The 21,042-nt window shown below is 41.4% G+C and overlaps 3 protein-coding genes across 3 annotated transcripts; all 3 read left to right on the top strand.

Annotated features, from left to right (window-relative positions):
• Nucleotides 1–10,831: 10,831 nt before the first annotated feature.
• On the top strand, nt 10,832–13,319 carry LOC141717766 (uncharacterized). Its single transcript, XM_074519961.1, has one exon. The coding sequence runs from the start codon at nt 11,098–11,100 to the stop codon at nt 13,069–13,071; it is 1,974 nt and encodes a 657-aa protein (XP_074376062.1). The 5' UTR covers nt 10,832–11,097; the 3' UTR covers nt 13,072–13,319.
• A 2,247-nt stretch (nt 13,320–15,566) lies between these two features.
• LOC141717767 (ferredoxin--NADP reductase, leaf-type isozyme, chloroplastic) lies at nt 15,567–18,599 on the top strand. Its single transcript, XM_074519963.1, has 9 exons — nt 15,567–15,802; nt 16,082–16,316; nt 16,535–16,668; nt 16,960–17,038; nt 17,187–17,278; nt 17,404–17,481; nt 17,740–17,802; nt 17,896–18,130; nt 18,278–18,599. The coding sequence occupies exons 1-9, from the start codon at nt 15,698–15,700 to the stop codon at nt 18,343–18,345; spliced, it is 1,089 nt and encodes a 362-aa protein (XP_074376064.1). The 5' UTR covers nt 15,567–15,697; the 3' UTR covers nt 18,346–18,599.
• A 1,175-nt stretch (nt 18,600–19,774) lies between these two features.
• Nucleotides 19,775–20,653, top strand: LOC141718326 (protein FAR1-RELATED SEQUENCE 5-like). The gene has a single exon (XM_074520710.1). It carries the CDS (start codon nt 19,775–19,777, stop codon nt 20,651–20,653), a length of 879 nt encoding a protein of 292 aa, XP_074376811.1.
• The last annotated feature ends 389 nt before the right edge of the window (nt 20,654–21,042 follow it).

Here is a 21,042-nt window from a genome sequence, read left to right as displayed (position 1 = left end):
GAACTTTTTCTATTTTTGCAATAATTAGAATCAAATGCTAAACGCGATTTGAGATTAAGTTCTAGGGATTTTGATCCGCTAGATTGTTACACAAGAGCAAGATAAAGATTTCTAGTGGATTGGATTTAACTTTACAATCTAGAAATTTAATCTTGAAGTATGCAGATGAAAAGATGAAATATTTCTTCTTGTTTTTCTTTTCTGCTTTTTTTTTCTTGACTTCTGTGTTCTGGATAATTGAGTTGCTGCTTCTCTGCTTCTTTTTAATCAACAACCGAATAGAATTGAATTGGCATGACAATCCTATAGCTGGCAAGACTTTCGGTAGGACAATGGATTGAACTAGCAAGACAATCTGAATGAACTAGCATGACAATCAGAATGAACTAGCAAGACAATCCTTCTCCTAGTGTAACTTTCGGTGAGACTATTGAAAATGGCCTAGCATGACAATCGGTATGACAATCCTGATTGTCATGCTAGTTCATTTTCAATTGTCTTGCTGATTTAATGCAGATTTTAATCCAATTTAAATTCTGAAAATTCCTAAAATTAATTCAGAATTAATTAATCAATTAATTTAATTAATAAATAAATTATTCTTCGCAGATATAATTTATTTTCTTAATTAAATTAGATGACTTAATTAATTAATAGAGAATTAATTCTAGTCTTAGCAGCAACCATTCTTCTGCAAATCTTCTGAAAATCACTGAAAATTATGAATCAATTCCACCACTTCAACGTTGACACTCGATGTACTGTCTGGTTCATGAGTGACTAACTTCCGTGACGTTTCTTCATGTGTTAACTTTGATACTCTGATTTTCTTCAGATTAAATCCTTGTAATTAATGATACTCTGACGAGATCTCTGTCACTTGATTAAATCCACGATCTTGATTTATATCACTGAGGCATGATCAACTTCTTGAACTTCTTCCAGTGAATTAACTCCTCAAGTCTGTAGATGAACCTTGTTTCTGAATCCTTTGACAGATATTACTTTGCGAGATCTCTCTGACGGTCGATCCACTATTTACTTATTACATTCTTATTTGAGTTGAGTTGAATCCTCGAATATACAAATAGGCTATGACATATGACTTACAATGGCGCCCTTAGACTCGCCTTTAACCTTGATGATACCTTCCAATGGAGATGGCCCGAGGAGCATGAACGGGTATATCACAGGCCGGAGGGGGGATGGGTCGGTATTCCATTAGAGCATCTCCGGGGCATGCGCCTCGGATTACATCAGTTCACCAAAACCCTATGCCGGGATGTTTACGGTATCCCTTTCACTCAGCTAGCCCCGAATTCGGTGAAATGGATCAGCTGGTTTTTAGCTTGCTGTCATGCCAAAAATTACCTCCCCACCTTCAAACTTTTCCATCATATTTTCATAATTAAGAGATCCACCGCTCGGCCGATTTATGAGTTCATGTTTAGGATCGAGGACTGTGGGTATCCTTCTGATAAGATGGTCCTCCCGGTCAGCATGTTGACGTCGCTTAAGGGATGGCACCGGGAGTTCATTTTTGTCCGGGGTGGGGATTTGGAGTTCATGCCGCTCCATAAACTTGAAATTAAAACAGATAGGTTTCCGGTCCAGCGGCTCGGGCAAGCAGCTCTCGCGATAGTTTATGCCTTCTGTGGGGCACTTGGGACGCAATGGACCCGGGACTATTTTACTAGCAATGAAAACATGCATGCTGCCGGATGTAAGTCTTTTGCCTTAGTGTTATTTTGTTGTTTTAGCTTTTATTGATTGTTTGTATCCGGGACTGATATTTTGTTGTCTCCTTTTCAGGTATTCCGAAGTTAATTCCTTATCCCCCGAATATGTCTGCCCAACTTAAGGATCTCTCGGCCAAGCTGCGAAGGATTGGAGGGATGACGAGCTTAGACTCCATGAAGAAGAAGGTTAGTGAGGGTGATGATGCGGCCCGGAAGGTGGCGCCGTCTCGTCCGGGGAGGACAACGATCGTGATCAACGAGCCCCGAGTCGAGGACGTGCATCAAGGGGATGTGATAAGGGTCCCGGCACCCCGGAAGAGGAAGAGTGCTCCCATGGGTTCCGGGGACAAAGGTGATGATGTATCCTAGGGCCCAGTTTCGAAGAAGGCTGCTATTGACCTGGCCCCGGATACTCCGGAAACTTTGAAAGCCCTGATTGCTAGTTTCACCCCGGAGCCTCGCCGGAGGGAGCTGTTTGAGAACTATGCTAGCACGGTGGAGAGGAAGAAGTACAGGAAGGAGCCTCTCGACGACTTCCTGGTCGGGCTTCAGGAGGATATTACTGCTGTAAGCCTTTTTCTTACTTGCCTTGTTCTTGTGTTCTTGTATTCGTGTTATCTAATCGTGATTTATAATGTTTTCAGGCTAACTCCCGGGTTGCTGGACTGGTTTGCATAACCCGGAGCCTTCAGATGAAGGCTGATGCTGCCGAGGTCTACAAGACTGAATCCGAGCGGCTGTCCCGGGAGATACAGGAGTTGAAGGAGGCAAGTGCAAGGGAGGCTGCTGCTCATAAGAAGCTTTTGGACGAGATCCGGGAGAGGCAGGATCGGGCTGAGGCTTCTGTCCGGGAGATGAGGGCTGAAAATAAGAAGCTGAAGGATTATCTTGCCGCCCGGCCCACTCCCGGGGAGGTTCTGGCAGGGTTTCGGGACACCCCTGCATACTTCGAGAACTGAACGACAAAGCCCTGGAGAAGATCCAGATATGCTGGAATGTCGCTTCCAAGTATCTTGTTGAAGAGCCTCAGGGTACAATCGATGTCTTCTTGGAGAAGTACATTGAGGAGGAGACTCGGCTAGAGCAGGAGAAAGAAGCCATCCAGGCAAGGGAGCTGGTGCCGGAACCTCTAGCAATGTTCCTCCCTTTCCCGGATCGCCATTTGTTGAGCAGCCTCCCATACCAGAGGGTGACCCGGAGCAGCCTCCTTCTCCTCCTGCCGATCCTGCAGTCGAAGTTTGAAGACTTTGCCATTTTTTGGCATGTAATTTCTATTTTCTTGTTTTTAGCTTAACCCATTCCGAACTGAGCCTTTTGGCTTTTTTAACTTGTTTGTAATCTGAATGATTTCGATTTGCCCCCCGGGGTGTGTTTCCCCGGGGTAGTTTAATATGATTGTGCTTCCTTCGTTTCCTTCATATTGATTTGCATATGAGAATTTCTAACTTAGGAATTCAGGAATAGTTAGGAATTTTCCTAAGCACACATGGGTTGTGTTTTTGCAGACCCCGGGGTGGGGTAAAATTTTCTGAATACTCATAGGCTGAGTTTTTATAGGACCCCGGGTAGGGGTAAAATAAAAATTTTCTAAGTACACATGGGCTGTGTTTATGCAGACCCCTGGATGGGCTAAAATTTTTAACTTATAAAAATTTCCTGAATACTCATAGGCTGAGTTTTTATAGGACCCCGGGTAGGGGTAAAACAGAAAATTTTTAAGTAGACATGGGCTGTGTTTATTTAAATTTGATGGCAAATAAAGAAGCAACATAATGAAATTGATTCAAGCTATGGAACGCTTAAAGTAGAGATTTTCATTCATATTGAAAGCAAAAATTACATTCTGGGGTGAATGGGAATAACGCTTACATCAAAATATCATAGTATAAATGTAGAGGTGTTCCCAGAGTGTGCACCTTTTCCTTACTGGTAGAATTTCCTTAGCCGGGTTCCATGCCAGGTATTGGGGACCTCGGTTCCGCTGAGGTAGTTCAGCTTGTAAGTTCCCGGATGGATCACTTCCTTGACTATATAAGGGCCTTCCCAGTTCGGCTGCAGTTTCCCCTGATGAGTTGGGTCTGAGGCTTCAGTGTCCCGGAGCACTAGATCTCCCACCACATATTCTCTTATGCTGGCCCTCTTTGCAAAGTAAAGCTTTGTTTTTTCCTTATAGCTTTCCATTTTTTCTACAGCCCGATCTCTTACTTCATCCAGGAGTTCGAGGTTGGTTCTGAGGCCTTCTATATTGGAGACCTCGTCAAAGTTGGCCACCCTATGTGAGGGTGATCCGGTTTCTACCGGTAACCGGGCCTCTGTACCATAGGCAAGCTTGAATGGAGTCTCCCCGGTTCCCGTCCGGGAGGTAGTTCTGTATGACCATAAGACCTTCGGGAGTTCATGCGGCCAGTTCTTTTTAGAATCTTCCAGTCTCTTTTCCAGACCTCGGAGTATGGTTCTGTTTGTGACCTTAACCTGTCCATTCCCTTGTGGATGGGCCACATATGCTTTTTTGTGCCTTATCCCGAGCTCTTTGAGATAGACTTCAAAATCCGAACCTACGAACTGCGGCCCGTTGTCCAAGATTAAAATCATCGGGATCCCGAACCTCATTACAATCATGTCCACAAACTTGATGCAGTCTTGCTGGTTAATGGTTCTCATAGCCTTGGCCTCCGCCAACTTAGTCATATAATCTATCGCTACCAGAACATAATGAAGATCCCCTTTTGCTCGAGGGAAAGGGCACATGATGTCAATTCCCCAGACAGCGAATGGGATCGGGGAGAGAACGGACCCGGGGAGGCTTGAACCTTGTTTTGGTATGTTGCTGAACTTCTGGCACTTGCTGCATTTCTTGACATAGGCGACTGAATCAGCATGGATTGTTGGCCAATAATAGCCTTGTCTGATGACCTTGTAGGCTAGAGCTTTAGCGGCTAGGTGATCCCCGCAGATCCCCTCGTGTACCTCCCGGAGACAGTAATCCGCCTCATCCGGATCAACGCACTTTAAAGTTGGTGCAGAGAAAGTTCTCCGGTATAGCTGATTGTCTTCTAAAAAGAAGCGTGCAGCCTTATACTTGAGGTACCGGGCTTTGTTCTAATCTTCCGGAAGGGTGTCGTCCTTGAGATAGGCTATGTAAGGCGTCATCCAGTTTTCCGGGCTACTAACACATAATACCTCAGGTCGATTGGTGATGGGGGCTCCGAGCTCCTCGAAGTAAACTGAGCTGCTTAAATCTGAAGTATTCTGGACGAGCTTGGACAGTTCGTCTGCTTTCGCATTTTCCTCTCTGTTTATCTGCAAGATGGTTGAGTCCGGGATGGTTTCCAGGATTGCTCTAACCATTTCCTGATACCGGGCCAATTTGGGATCTTTTGCGACATATTCACCATTGGTTTGCCTTACCACAATCTGGGAGTCACTATAAATTGTTAAGTTCCTTACTCCAAGGGATTTGGCTAACCTGAGTCCGGAGAGCAGGGATTCATATTCAGCCTGGTTGTTTGTTGCTTTGAAGGCGAAGGTTATGGCCTGCTGGATTGTGAATCTGCCCGGGCTGGAGAGGATCAGGCCGGCTCCGGATCTTTCGGCTATAGCCGAACCATCGACATGTAATGTCCAAGAATCCCGGTTGCTAGCCTCTTTTTCCTCTTCGGATCGGGGTTTAAGTGTTTCCGGGACTTCCGGAAAGGTTCATTCCATGACGCATTCGGCCAATGCCTGGGCTTTTATAGTTGTCCTTGGGATAAATTTGATATTGAACTGGCTCAACTCGATTGCCCAATTGACTAACCTCCCAGAGGCGTCTGGCTTGTGGATGATTTTGCGAAGTGGTTGATTAGTGATTACCCTGATTTCCCGGCCTTGGAAGTATTGCCTTAGCTTCCTGCTCGAGTGCACAAGTGCCAGTGTGAATTTTTCCAAGTTTGGGTAACGGGTTTCAGCGTCTTTCAGGACTTGGCTTACATAGTACACCGGGGTTTGTGACCCATTTTCCTCCCGAATGAGTGCAAAAGATACTGTTCTTTCCCCGACTGTAATGTAGATATAAAGGGGTTCCCCAGGCTTTGCTTTTGACAAAATAGGCGGGTTCATCAGATGTCGCTTGACTTCCTCAAACGTTGTTTGGCAATCCGGGGTCCAGTCGATCAGCTTTTTGTTCTGGGCTCCTTTTAACAGCTCGAAGAAAGGCAGGCATTTCTATGCCAATTTTGGGATAAATCTTCGAAGGGCTGCTAGGCATCCTGCAAGCTTTTGAATGTCCTTTTGAGTCCGGGGGACTGTCATTTCCATTATAGCTTTGATCTTCTCCGGATTGGCTTCTATTCCTCTTTCACTGACCAGAAAACCAAGAAACTTCCCGGAGGGAACCCTGAACGCGCATTTCTCCGGGTTCAGCTTCACGTTGTACTTCCTCAAGTTGTCGAAACACTCTCTGAGGTCCTGGATGTGCTCTGGGATTGTGACCGACTTAGAGATCATATCATCAACATAAGATTCCATGTTCCTGCCCAGCTGATCTTTGAAGATGGTATTCATCATTTTTTGGTATGTTGCCCCGGCGTTGATTAACCCAAACGGCATCATAACAAAAGAGTAGACAGCCTGGTGCGTGATGAATGCCGTCTTCGCGATGTCTGCCGAATTCATCTTGACCTGGTTGTATCCCGAGAAGGCGTCCATGAAACTTAGCATTACGTGACCCGAGGTCGCGTCTATCAGCTGGTCAATGTTGGGCGGGGGTAAGAGTCTTTAGGACACGCCGAATTGAGGCTTGTATAATCCACGCACATTCGCCATTTTCCATTGGGTTTCTTGACCAGCACAACATTTGCCAGCCAATCCGGATACTTAATTTCACAGATTATGTCTGCTTTTAGCAACTTTTTGACTTTTTGGTCGATTGCCTGTTGTCTTTCCGGGGCAAAGTTCCTCCGTTTTTGCTTGATTGATTTTTGCTTTGGATCTACGTCCAGGCTGTGCATGGCTACAGATTCATCGATCCCCGGCATATCTTCTGGGGCCCAAGCGAATACGTCAGCATATTCCTTTAGTAGATCAATGAGCTCCTTCTGGAATGTGGTTTCCAGGCCTTTGCCAATCTTGATTTTCCGGGTGGGGTTCCCGGGTTCCAAATCTACCTCGATTGTCTGTTGGGCAGGTTCTACCTTCGTCTTCTCCTTGCTTTCTACAAATATCTGAATTCGGGCATCAGCGTTGGTTACGCCATACCCGGAGTCTTTAATCATATTCACATCCAAACGGGCCCTTTTACTAAGGTGCTCTCGATGCTTCTTTCTGCTTTGTCCTTTGGGTAGGGATATTATCTTCTTCCGGTTTTCCGGTTCCATTTCTGCCATGACAAATGCATGACCATAGCATTTACCTGCCATTTCCCTGTCTCCTTTCAGTTCTCCAACGCCTCCCGGGGTGGGGAATTTGAGTTTCAAGTGAATAGTTGAGGGGTTCACCCTGAGCTTGGTGATAGTGGGCCTTCCAAGGATCATGTTGTATGAGGAGGTTGCGCTTATCACATAGAACTTCATCATATGAGAGACCTGCCGGGGTGCGGTTCCAAAGATGATGGGGAGATAAATGATGCCCCGGATTGGAATCATCCTGTTCCCAAATCCGTACAAGGGATCTTCAAGACAGGGGTCCATTCGGAGGTGTCCGAGCTCCATCCTGTTAAGTGTATGCTCGAATACAATATTAGCAGAGGAACCGTTGTCAACTAAAATTTTTTTTACCTCGTTGTTTGCGACGTCAAGGGTCACCACCAATGCCAAATTGTGGTCCAGATCGAGCCCCTCATAATCAGAGTAGGAGAAGTAGATCGGCTCGTCATCCAGACTCTGGATCATCATCACATCATTTTCCGGGTTTGGGCTCCGGGGCGGAGAGGCTGTGCCTCCGAAAACAACATTCACCACATTTTTGCCTCTTCCCGGGGCTCTGTCTTTGTCATTTGTCCCCCTTTGAAGATACTGGTTCATGTTTCCTTTCTTGATCTGGTCTTCTATGAACATCTTGAGGGAGAAACAGTTTTCAGTGGTATGGCCATGATCCTCGTGATAGCCACAATGCTTGTCCCAGGCCCTGTTTTCGGGAGGCGCCAGCAAGGGTTTTGGTGGATAGTAAAATGGCTTGCCCTTGACTTCGCGCAAAATGTCGGCCCGGGGCCTGTTGAGTGGTGTCCACTCCGATTCCGGCTTGGGTTCCTTCTTGGTCTTTGGTTTCCTTTCATTCTTTCTTGGGTCGGGGTACGTATCCCGGGGTGGGGTTCCCCGGGACTGCTGAATGTAGTTGGCTTGTCTGTCAAACTTGTATCTTTTGTCTCTCCGGGATGAAGAGCGTTGCTCCGGAGAGTCATCATCATCATGTATTCTTCTATTCATCTTCATTGATTTGAGGAAATCATTTTCCTTTATGAACTTTGGTGCCAGTGCGTATGCCGACGCTAGGCTCTGGGGCTCCCTATGAATCAAGTCTTTAACATAGCCTTCACAAGATATCGGGTGCAAGTTTCTTCGAAAAATGTTCACTGCCTCCTTTTCTTCTAAGTTGGAGAGTTGGTTGACTGCTTCCTGGAATCTTTTGATGAATTCCGGGAGGGGCTCCTTGCTTCTTTGCTGGATTGTTTCTAGATGACACATCTGCAGCTCGTTCATCCGGTTGGCCCTGAATCTTTTCAAAAATATCTCGCGGAAGTCTTTCCAGGAGTCCACACTCCGAGATGGGATGCGGCTGAACCATTTCTGAGCGCCCCCCTTCAACGTTGATGCGAAAAATCGGCATCTAGTCAGGTCGCTGTAATCATAAATATTAGATATTTGCTCGAAATAGTTCAGATGCTCCTCGGGGTCGGCCAGTCCATCAAAAGAGTCAAAATTGAAGTGCTTCAGCCCTGATTCTCTGGGGGTGGATTCCAGTTTCTTCGTGAACGGGGTGGCTGCCGCTCCTACTTCCATTTCGCCTTCCACTTTTCTTTTAAGGTCCCGAAGGACCCGGGCCATTTGTTCTTGCTTGGATTCTTTCTCTGGCTCCGAGTCTGAAGAAACATGAATCCGGTGTGCTTTTCTCTTTAGCTTGGCCTCTTCTTCCCGGACTCTCCTTTCTATAGCTTCCTGGGCTTTAACCTCTTCTTCTTTCCGGATTCTCTCACGGATGGAAGCTCTTTTTATTTCATCTCTGGCATCCTCTGGTGGCTTCTTTAAATTCTTTGCGATCCGGTCGAAGACGGATCCCCGAGATTCTCCGGACCGTTCACCGGACCGTTCTCGCTGATCCCCTGGGCGGGTCTCAGGTTTGGCGTCATGCTTTTCCTTCCACAGGTCCATTGCCGCCTGTATCTGTTCCGGGGTCATGCTTCCCCATGGGTTGGTGGGGGCCCCAGTGTGCTTGTGGGCAGCTTTTTCAATAACTATTCTCTGGTCTCCTGGTTGGAGATTTTGAGAGGGAGTCTGGGTTATGGGGAACCCTTCGTCCAGATCTTCCATGTCTCCATCCCTGGGTTAGGGAGGAGGCGGAAGGAAAGAGGCAGAAACGGCCGCTTTGCTCTTTCTCGTAGTCATGGTTATTCAATAGTACTACAAACTCAAAGTAATAAAATTCGTAAAAAATAGATCTAAGAGCTTGGTAGTGGTGCTCTTACTGGGGGATGGTATTCCGAGCTTCTGGGTGGGGCAGGAGTTGCGGATATGAACACCCTTGGGCGGAGGTTCGGCTCCTCCTTCTAGCGTCAATGATAATCCCTAATCACCCCGGGGCCTTCTCCTTGCAGGGCCCGGACTCAAACTCCTTTTAGACGGCGACGACGGCGGCGTGCGGTGTAGCTGTAGGGTGGGAACCTACAAAACAGAACCGGAGGGGGGTGGCATCCCCGCGGCACCTCCGGCGTGAGAATGAGAAAGGGTTTTTAAGGAGAAGAAGGGCAAAGTGGGGATTATGGGAATATATTTATGGGGTGTACATGTGTGCATGTAAGTATAGGTGAGAGAGAGAGTATGTAAGATTATAACCTGTAACCTTCCTTCTGTTCTACCTTTTATAGGCCTCCCCCTAGGGTTTAGGGGTTCGCACTCTTTAATCTGGACCGTAGGTTTGCCTTTTGGACTGTAGGGCATCTGGACGTCTGGGACGCGTCAGAGTACTATCAGATCCGGACCGTAGGAACGTTCTGGATCCCGGGTACCTGGACGGTGGTGATGTTGCCACGTGTCCTGGTCTCCTCAAGGTCAAAGCTGAATGCGTCAGAGTACTATCAGATCCGGACCGTAGGAACGTTCTGGATCCCGGGTACCTGGATGGTAGGGATGTTGCCACATGTCCTGGGCTCCTCAAGGTCAAAGCTGAGTACTCCGTGGGCTCTTGTACTTGGACCTTTGTTATTGGGCCTATATTATTATAGGCTATCATCATTAATTCATAAATAAAATAAATACTTCTACTATGTATATGAATCTCACTGCCATTTTTCAAGACATGCAAGGAATTTTTCTCATTTGGACTGTCTAGAAAAAAATTAATTTATTTATCCACTTTTTAAGACTTTACCGAATATAACTTATTTTAAATAAAACTAAATAAATGACCGATATAAAGGTATTGTTGCACATCCTAGTGCAAACAGGCATTTTTTCTTGACGTACTAAACCAGAACCACCTCGTACTTCTTTTATTTTTTGATATTTGACATTTAACTACACACATCTCCAAGTACTTTTGACTATATAGTAAAAATAATATTTTTTAAAAATTTTCTTTTTTTATTGAAATATATAACTTGCATTAAAATTTTAAAAAAAATTCTTAAATATAATTATTTTTACCATTCAATCAAAACACTTTACACTACGTGCAAAAATTTCAAACAACCGAGAAAGTATCATTTTTTACACAACCCAGGGAATATCATTTTTTACCTTGTTACCGTTCTATGATACTTATACAGAACCTTTTTTATTTATCAAAGATTCTATTTTCATAAAAAAGATTTCCCCCAATATTATTGGTTAATAGAATGGGGACGGCAAAATAAACAAGTATCAAGACAGCTGTAAAACAGTAGTACAAATACATTTGGTAATAATATTGACAGTAATGTAATGTTATGAACCAGTTTGACCTCGTTTATTTCCGGTGACTCTTCTCAAGAGTCTCCTTATTTTCCCAACCTCCGTTACATTTTCACCCTTAAATCTTTCCGATCTTTCTTTATTTTCTCCGAAATTCACTCCACGCCCATTTCATAAAATCCAAAAGGGTATCAGAAAGTGTTCGCTTTTTGTTGATCCGTGCACTGTAAGTACATTTCTTGAAAACCCTTGTGTATCTATAGCTTGTATTTATATCTATGGCTGAGATTGTGAAACAGATCTTGGCAAAGCCGATCCAATTAGCAGACCAAGTGATCAAATCAGCTGATGAAGCTTCTTCATCTTTTAAGCAAGATTGTGCTGAGCTTAAATCTAAGACCGAAAAGCTTGCTGGGCTTTTAAGACAGGCGGCGCGTGCAAGTAGCGAGCTTTATGAGAGGCCCACGCGCCGTATAATTGATGATACTGATCAGGTACTTGAAAAAGCCCTTGTTTTAGTTCAGAAATGTAAGGCTCATGGGATTGTTAAGAGGGTTTTTACTATTATTCCTACTGCTGCTTTTCGAAAAATGGCTGCTCAGCTTGAGAATTCTATTGGGGATGTTTCTTGGCTTCTTCGGGTTTCGGCTTCGGGTGAGAGTAGAGATGATGAGTACTTAGGGTTGCCTCCAATTGCGGCGAATGAGCCAATTTTGTGTTTGATTTGGGAGCAGATTGCAATTTTGTCTACTGGTTCTTTGGATGATAGGTGTGATGCAGCTGCTTCGCTTGTTTCGCTTGCTCGGGATAATGATCGATATGGGAAGTTGATAATTGAGGAATGTGGGGTTGGGCCATTGTTGAAGTTGGTGAAAGAAGGGAAATTGGAAGGTCAGGAGAATGCTGCTAAGGCAATTGGGCTTTTAGGGAAAGATCGGGAGAGTGTCGAACATATGGTTCAGGCTGGTGTTTGTTCCGTGTTTGCGAAGATTTTGAAAGAAGGTCCTATGAAAGTGCAGGCTGTGGTGGCTTGGGCTGTTTCTGAACTTGCTGAACATTATCCGAAATGTCAAGATCTTTTTGCTCAGCATAATATAATCAGATTGCTTGTTGGTCATCTTGCTTTTGAGACTGTTCAAGAACATAGTAAGTATGCTATTACTAGTAACAAGTCTAATTCAATTCATGCTGTTGTTTTGGCTAGTAATAGTTCGAATAGTACTGGAAGTAATGTTGTTGTGAAGCCAGTTGATGATGAGAAGCCTAGTAAAGTATTGCATCCAATGGGAAATAAAAATCCCAGCCAGATGCATAATGTTGTCACTACAACTATGGCCATGAATGGTAACCCTAAACCTAAGACCAATGACATGGCGAACCAATCTAATACTGCCAAGGGTGATAATAATGGCAATGTGAAACATAATCCTGGTCATCACCATCAGCAGAGCCTTTCACTCTCTGGTACTAGTATTAAAGGGAGGGAATTGGAGGATCCAGTTACCAAGGCTTATTTGAAAAAAATGACAGCAAGGGCTCTCTGTAAACTCGCCAAAGGGAACTCGCCTATTTGTCGTAGCATCACTGAGTCGAGAGCTTTGTTATGTTTTGCTGTGCTTTTGGAGAAGGGACCTGAAGAAGTTAAGTATGATTCAGCTATGGCATTAATGGAGATCACTGCAGTGGCGGAGCAAGATTCTGAATTGAGAAGAGCGGCATTTAAGCCTAATGCTCCAGCTTGCAAAGCTGTCATTGATCAATTATTTATGATCATCGAAAAAGCTGAATCAGATTTGCTTATTCCTTGTGTTAAAGCTATTGGGAACTTGGCTAGGACTTTCCGAGCCACAGAGACAAGGATGATATGCCCATTGGTCAAACTTCTTGATGAACGTGAAGGTGAGATTTCTAGGGAAGCCTGCATTGCCCTAACAAAGTTTGCCAGTCCTGATAACTATCTTCACCTTGACCACTCCAAGGCGATAATCAGTGCTGGTGGTGCAAAGCATTTGATCCAACTTGTGTATTTTGGCGAGCAAATTGTTCAAATTTCAGCATTGACTCTCTTGTGCTACATTGCACTGAATGTACCTGACAGCGAAGACTTGGCTCAAGCGGAGGTGCTTACTGTGCTTGAATGGGCATCAAAGCAACCAGTCTTGACTCAAGATGAAAAGGTGGAATTATTGTTACAGGAGGCTAGAGGCAGGTTGGAGCTGTATCAGTCCAGAGGTTCAAGAGGTTTCCATTAAGTTCGGCAAAGGTAAAATGATGTCTGCAGTTTGCGGCGTAAACCTCACTCTTTTATTTTTCTGCTATATCTCATGGAGAGTACATAAGATTATTGTCATCCTATAGTTTCCTAGATGGATATTTTTCTTTTTGGCGATTTCTTGTTCACATTTTTATATTTCTTTATTACAGTTGACATTAAACTTGTCTAGAAACAAGTTCTGTTGAAAATTTAGTTTTATGGAATATAATTTTCTTTTTAATGTTACTTCATGCTTGAGCTGACGTATGAGCTAGCTGCAGAGATTAATTTCTTGTTTGGCTGTGTATTGTTTCTGAGGTTCATTGTTTTTGTGTTTTTCCTAGGAATAAAGTTTTAGTATTCCGTTATGAATGACCTTTCTGCAAGAATCTTGATAAGATTTGGATTTTGCACTGTTATATCTTCATGTTATAGATCATGCAGATAAGTTATGTTTCCATTTGAAATTTAATTAAAAAATGTTTAAAAAGCTTAAACCATATCTGGAGTGTAACTGTCATGTTTGCGGAAAGGGTATTAGTAGGCTAAAGATATTTATTTTGGATTGTGATATGTCTAGTTATCGGATATATATTAGTATACTAGATTACAATTTGTAACAGTTACACTTGCAAATCAAGCTTCATGATGACGTTAGCTATGATCAAAATTTAGTTAATGAAATAACATAGACAATAGTCCTCTATTGTGAATGATTAGGGTTTCTCGTAGAGAAATACAAGAGTCTTTCATTGTTTGCATGTTTATTTCCACAAGCAGTGTCTGTATTTGTTTGCAATTTATTTTTAAAAAAATTGTCCCAAGTGTAACTGTGCTCTAATTATGTGCCAAGTATGACAGTTCGCATTGGGACATATAATGTCTGTCCTAAATCTTAACATTTGGAATCTACTTACCTGTTGATGCAGTGGTCCTGCACTTTTTTGGAAACAACCCTTGTAGGCTTTTACTAATGAATACCCATTAATGATGATAATAAGAGAGTTCATATTGCAGGATCTGACAATTTCATATAACATGCAAAATATTGTTACTGTTGATTTATTTGGGATGTTTTGCCAATTGCATGTGGTAATATGCTCTCTCTCTCTCTCTCTTTTGGAAGTTAGTTTATCACTTGAAAACTGATAGTTTGAGGGCATGTTTTGGGGTTGGAAAGTAAAGCACCGGAATCTATTATGTGGAGCACATCGTCTTTTTCAGGATACGGTGAGTTGTAGACTATGCAGTGTTGTAAGTGTTTCTTTGGTATGTTGTCGGAATTGGCAAGTGTAGTCTACAGTATCTCGAGCTCTCATTGGTATAAAGAAGTTTTGCGTTGGTATAACTTTTGTCGGGTATCGATGTTTGTAAATGTAACATTGAGGTTTTTCATTGGTCAAAGTTTGTCAGTATCACTTCTACACTGTAATAAAAAGTTTTTTTGGTACATAAATTTCTTTGTCGGTATGGGAGGATATTTGGAATATTGATCATGTAGCTGCTACGTTTTTTTTTTCGTTCGTATATCAGGACAATCTTTTGTCGGTACACCGTGTGACCTTATGGGTGAATATAAATCAAGTAGAACTGTTGATTCTTTCAATGATATATTTTTTGCGGGCTTCGGTGATTATAATTGTGTAGTAGCTGTGGATTTTTTTCATTCGAGACTTGCAGGTCAGAAAAGCATATCTATCTATGCATTCATAAGATCTTTAATTTTCGGCACCAGTTTGGCCAAAAGTAAAATAGATGTGGTTGGGATTGACCTGATGATATAAGATGTTGTGTGCTAAACTAGTGACAGTGTATACAACTTTATCTATTTACTACTGGACTGCAAAGGTTTCGATTCTAACTTACAAGTTAAACCGTATGGTAATCTCAACTAAGATTCGGAAGAAGATAATTTTTTATTTATTCAGAATTCTGATTTTATTCTGGCGTCTTTACTCTGGACCTGTCCAAGGTCTGGGCCTGGAAATACAAATAGAAGAGAACATTGAGGAGCTTGGACAGTGAGTATAGGTTGCATCTTTCATTCTCAAGGACAAGTTGGAAAGTGGAAACCCAATGGACTCAGAGTTTAACCATTGTTGTGTTATGGATCAATATTTATGAATTTGTTTTGCAAGAATTACACATTAGTTAACCTTACTAATATGACGATTTTACTTCAATGAGGAATAAGGGGAACAAGTGTTGGAAGTTGGAATGTTAGTGGGAGGGAGGGCTTCCGTGTGTTTGACTATATGGTTTGGTGAGATGTTTGCCCATTCATTTACTTTACTTGTAAATGGTTGGTGCCCGTGATTCTTAATTTTAAAAAGTCTATGATGTTTGTACGTATAATTATAACTATAACTTAGTCGTCTTTTAAAATATGTACATCTTCTCATTGTAATTCTGATTTTTTATTTCAAAACAAAATTTAAATCTGAATATTTGTTGGGAAGAAAACTAATTATCAAAGTATTTTCTTATCCTCACACCCGCCACTGCATTTGTCTTAAGAATCTCCTCCACCCGATTTATGATCAACTCTCAACTCATCTCTCTTCTTCTGTACTTACAACTTCACTGGTGTCAAAGTACATTAATATTTTCTCTCATTTACAACAATGGCTACTGCATTTACTGCTGCAGTTTCTCTCCCTTCCTCTAAAACTACTTCCATTTCATCAGGAACATCTATTTTATCTACTGATAGACTTAGCTTTGCCAAGGTATCCATATTTTTATTATCTGTTCTTTTCTATTTTTTGCCTATGTTCTGAACTCGTGACAATTTCGGGTTCCAGATTGTGTTTGTGTTTCTCCGCGTCTCCGTTTTAAAATTTGATAAAAATGAATGAATAAGTTTAAAGAAATATGATTTTGAGAAAATTGCTATTTTCATGTCATATTCGGATTAATCAAGCCGTTTCATTTCATTTTCGGGTTTTGTATGTGTTGCACATTTTTACATTTCCTGCTGGTTTTGATATAGTGTTTTAATGCTGTAGGTTCCTTTGACATATAGAAATGTATCTAGTCGCAGTAAAGTGGCATTGATCAGAGCTCAGGTGACAACTGAGGCTCCAGCTAAAGTTGAGAAGGTTTCCAAAAAAGTAGATGAAGGTGTGATTACTAATAAATTCAAGCCCAAGGAACCTTATGTCGGTAAATGCCTTCTTAACACTAAGATCACTGGCGATGATGCTCCTGGCGAGACATGGCATATGGTCTTCAGCACTGAAGGTCTGTTTGTTCACATTTTTCCTTTGGATTCTTGATTATGATGAGAAGTTGTATCTGTGACTGTGTAGTTTCTAGTAATTTGGGGGTTAATTTGTAATTTTCCCTTTGGATTCTTGATCATGAAGAGAAGTTGTATCTGTGACTATGTGTTATAACGTAATTATCTAGTAATTAACTAGAAGTTGTATCCATTTGTTGATTGGGATTTTATCTAATAGGGGAAGTGCCATACAAGGAAGGGCAATCCATCGGGATTATTGCTGACGGTGAAGACAAGAATGGGAAGCCTCACAAGCTCAGGTTGTACTCAATTGCTAGCAGTGCTCTTGGAGACTTTGGCGATTCCAAGACTGTAATATCTATAATCCCATTTCATGGTTCATGTTTTATCAGAGTCAAGCTATAACAACATTGGATTATCATGATCATCAAGTTTCATAGTTCAGAATTAAACCAGCCCATAATGAATTACATATTCTATTGAAGTTTAACACACACAATTTTTTGGAGCATGATCATTATGTTTCGAGGCACCATTTTTGCAGTTTGAGCTCATTATCAATTACGAATAATGTTATATTCTTTGTGCTGTTCCCTTCAATGTTCCTCGTTTTGCATAAGGCTTGAATTCAACATTTTACAGGTTTCATTGTGTGTCAAAAGGCTTGTCTATACCAATGACCAAGGTGAAGTAGTTAAAGGAGTTTGCTCAAATTTCCTGTGTAAGTATGCAATTATTCTTTCGATTGATGGAAATTGGTCTTATTATACTATGTTTTTGTTTCACCTCAAAATATAAATTTGAGTGAAAAAAACTTGTCCTCCTAACAATTTGATAGACTTTCTAAAACTGATACCCTCATATTTCAGGTGACTTGAAGCCAGGGGCTGATGTTAAGATAACTGGACCTGTAGGAAAAGAAATGCTTATGCCTAAGGATCCCAATGCAACTGTTGTTATGGTAATACTGCTCCGAAATTGATCATTGAAATGTGAAAATACTGCTATTGCACATTCTAGTATTGCAACTTTTCAGTTTAATACGTTAGAATCTTCTTTTACTTACTTTTTTATTTATGAATACAGCTTGCTACTGGAACTGGAATTGCACCTTTCAGATCCTTCTTGTGGAAAATGTTCTTTGAGAAGCACGATGATTACCAGGTTCGTACTTCAAAACCTTTTGACCTTGTATATTCTGACATTGCACAGAAAGGCACAAAAAAGATAGGAACTTTTCTCCATCCCATCACCAAGAAGTGATATTAATGGAATAAACAAGCAATGTGCTGAACTTTTTATATCTTTTTATTCGTAAACGAATACTATTAATCTTTAAGCCCTCCATCTGTCATGTATATGTAGAACCGACAATTTTATCAGTAATACATAGATAAGTAACTCGAATCTTAATCAATGCAGTTCAATGGTTTGGCATGGCTTTTCTTGGGTGTGCCCACAAGTAGCTCGTTGCTCTACAAGGAGGTAAAAAATTCTCAACTTAAATATCACTTTATACAATTTACATTTTCACCAACTGGAGTGAATTTAACATCATTCTTGTTGTTTTGGGGACAGGAATTTGAGAAAATGCAAGAGAAGAAACCAGAAAACTTTAGACTTGACTTTGCAGTGAGCAGAGAACAAACAAACGCAAAAGGAGAAAAAATGTACATCCAGACTAGAATGGCTGAATACGCAGAAGAGCTCTGGGAATTACTTAAGAAAGACAACACCTTCATCTATATGTGTGGTTTGAGAGGAATGGAACAGGGAATCGATGACATTATGGTGACCTTAGCTGCTAAAGAAGGTAGGCATTTCAACATAATGACTTCATTTTCATCACATATCTCCAGAATATGCATCTGGTATTTTAGACTTATAATCTAACAATGCGTTTCCTTCTCTTGATCACATTTTGATTGTAGTTTTTTAATTTGTGTTCATGGATTATCAGGTATTGATTGGACCGAATACAAAAGGTCCCTCAAAAAGGCAGGACAATGGAACGTAGAAGTGTACTAATTTTGAGTTTCTTGTACAAATGTATGCCTATTTTAAAAACTATCCATGCTTAATTTATGTTTCACTTGGCTCTGCATTCTGTAGATAGTCAATCAAGTTTCTTGGCAACGCTTCTTTTTTGTATTCATATTCCCGCTCATCTTTACCATGTAGACCTATTGTATCGTTTATTGTCCTTTTTCCTGAAACTGTATTTTTGAGGGCCTGGATCATACAATATAGTTGAAATGTGCAAGATGACTTCTTCAAACTTACATACAGACCACATACATGCTATTTGTGTGTAATTATTTTTTTTTACACTTGATTTTGTTTCCTATTAGAGCAGTGGTGGACAGGGTTTTTTTAACGGGGAACGGTCTACAACAATCGTTTGTTGTAGACCGGTTGATAACAAACATATTCTGAGCCATTTGATGGGGATTGGGTGCCTGGGATTGGGTGCCTGGGATTAGGGACGGACCGCAGAAAATTTCCGCGGTTGGATAAGACGGGGCGATGAAATTTTCCGCGGTTGGGGGTGTTGCTCCCTTATCCCAGCAACCTAACACCCTCCTCACCACACAAACCAACAAAAAATCCCCAACAAAATTTTACTTGGAGAGTGATCAATTTAGGCAAATTTTGGGCATTTTCATCAAGAAATTCATGTAGTTTTGTCAACTTAAGTTATATTTCTTGTCTTAAACTTTACATTTTCATGGCGGATAAATTATTTGCCCGTATGTTTCGTCATAAACGTCAAAATGAAAAAAAGAGGTTATTGATCATAATTTACATCTTGATGATTTAAATACTAGTAAAAACCTAAAACCCCTGTATATGTTGAAGATGATGATTTTGTAGATAGAAATGAAGAATTTATTAATTTAGATGACGATTTGGTTGATGTTGAAGATGAAAATGATGAAAATGAGGTTGAAAATGATAGTGATAATGTTGAGAGTGAGGATGAAGATGAAGATGATAATGTAGAGTATGCAAATTTGTATGAAAATGTTGATGGGCGGGAGTTCCATATTTGAATCAAAATTTTCAAAGTGTGGATGAGGTCGGTCATTATTTTAGGGCTTATGCTTTACGAAATGGATTTGCTATTAAAATTCAAGCTAGCCATCGTAATAAAGACAACGAGATATATGGTCGTTTATATGTTTGTAGGCTTTATGGAAAAAGTGTCGTCGTCGAGAGTAGTCAAAATAAACGGCGTAGAGAGGTTCTTCCTAAAAGCGAGTGCAAGGTGAGGATGTATGTCAATTATCAAAAGAAAAAAACGTCACTGGGAGGTAATAGCCGTGAATTGGTATACAACCACAGTCTTGTTTCCCCTAGTAAGATGAATTTGGTACAATGAGAAAGACATGTCAACACCGCGACCCGTAGTTTGATTAAAACGCTTTATGGTTCGGGGGTTCGTAATTGTCAAGTGATGAATGTGATTGGTAACATTCATGGAGGTAATGACAAAGTTGGTTTCAATGTTCAACATGTTAGAAATGTGTTAAGAGATGAGAGGAAGAAAAGGTTTGAGATTAGTGACGCCCAAGCGGGGTTGGACTTGTTGCATATGTTGAATGAAGAAAGTGGTTCTAAATATTTTTTTCAGACCGAAGTCGATGAAGAGAATCGCTTGAAGTGTCTAGTATGGATTGATCCGAGATGTATAATGGCTTACCAAAATTTTGGCGATGTTATGGCTTTTGATACCACTTATCGGATAAATAGGTATGCAATGCCATTTGTCCCATTTACCGGAGTCAATCATCATTATCAATCGGTAATTTTCGGGTTTGCATTGATGCGGGATGAACACGCGTCGACTTTTGAGTGGATTATTCGTACTTGGCTTGAAGGTGTGGGGAATAATCCTCCATTGACTATAATCACGGATCACGATCAAACCATGGCAAGCGCTAATGCGGTTGTACTCCCGAATACTACCCATTTATTGTGTTCTTGGCACATTAGTCAAAAATTCCCCGAAAAATTAGCTCATTACTATTCGGCTTTTACGGAATTCAAGACAGACTTCAACCATTGCATTTATAAATCTCTCACTGGATGTGTTTTTGAGGCTAGATGGGCGTCGTTTGTGGAAAAGTATCACTTGCAAGATCATAAATGGTTAAATGGGTTATATGAGTTGAAGCACAAGTGGATTCTTGCATATACTAGAAACAAATTTTCGGCATTTCAAAATAGTACATCGAGGAGTGAGGGGATGAATTCTTTCTTTGATAAGTATGTGACTTCGGCAACGGGTTTGAAGGAATTCATTGAAAATGCCCAAAAAACATTGGCAAGGTAATTCATGAGGGAGAATGAAGAAGATTATGTCACCATTAATCTAAAACGTCCCATGAAATTGCATACCACATTGGAGTATCATGTTTCTTGTATCTACAATAAGGAAATGTTTAGAAGATTTCAAGATGAATTGGCTGAGTCTTCAAAATACTTTGTTGAAAAAGACCGACAAGCTAGTGAAGAAGGGGAGGGAATGGGGGATGTTTATACGTACTATAGTTGTTATAGGCCCATGTCCGAGCCTACGAGAAGAAATGTTTATTTTGTGGCATTCGAGAAAGCAAGCTCTTTGGGAATGTGTACGTGTAGAATGCTTGAACATTCGGGGCTACCTTGTAGACACCTATTGGCAGTCTTCACTAAGAAATGTGTTTCGGAAATTCCTCCGTA

Source organism: Apium graveolens, chromosome 4, assembly GCF_009905375.1.
Source record: "Apium graveolens cultivar Ventura chromosome 4, ASM990537v1, whole genome shotgun sequence".
NCBI lineage: Eukaryota > Viridiplantae > Streptophyta > Magnoliopsida > Apiales > Apiaceae > Apium > Apium graveolens.
The sequence above is the reverse complement of the archived record's forward strand: the minus strand, read 5'-3'. Positions and strand labels throughout refer to the sequence as shown.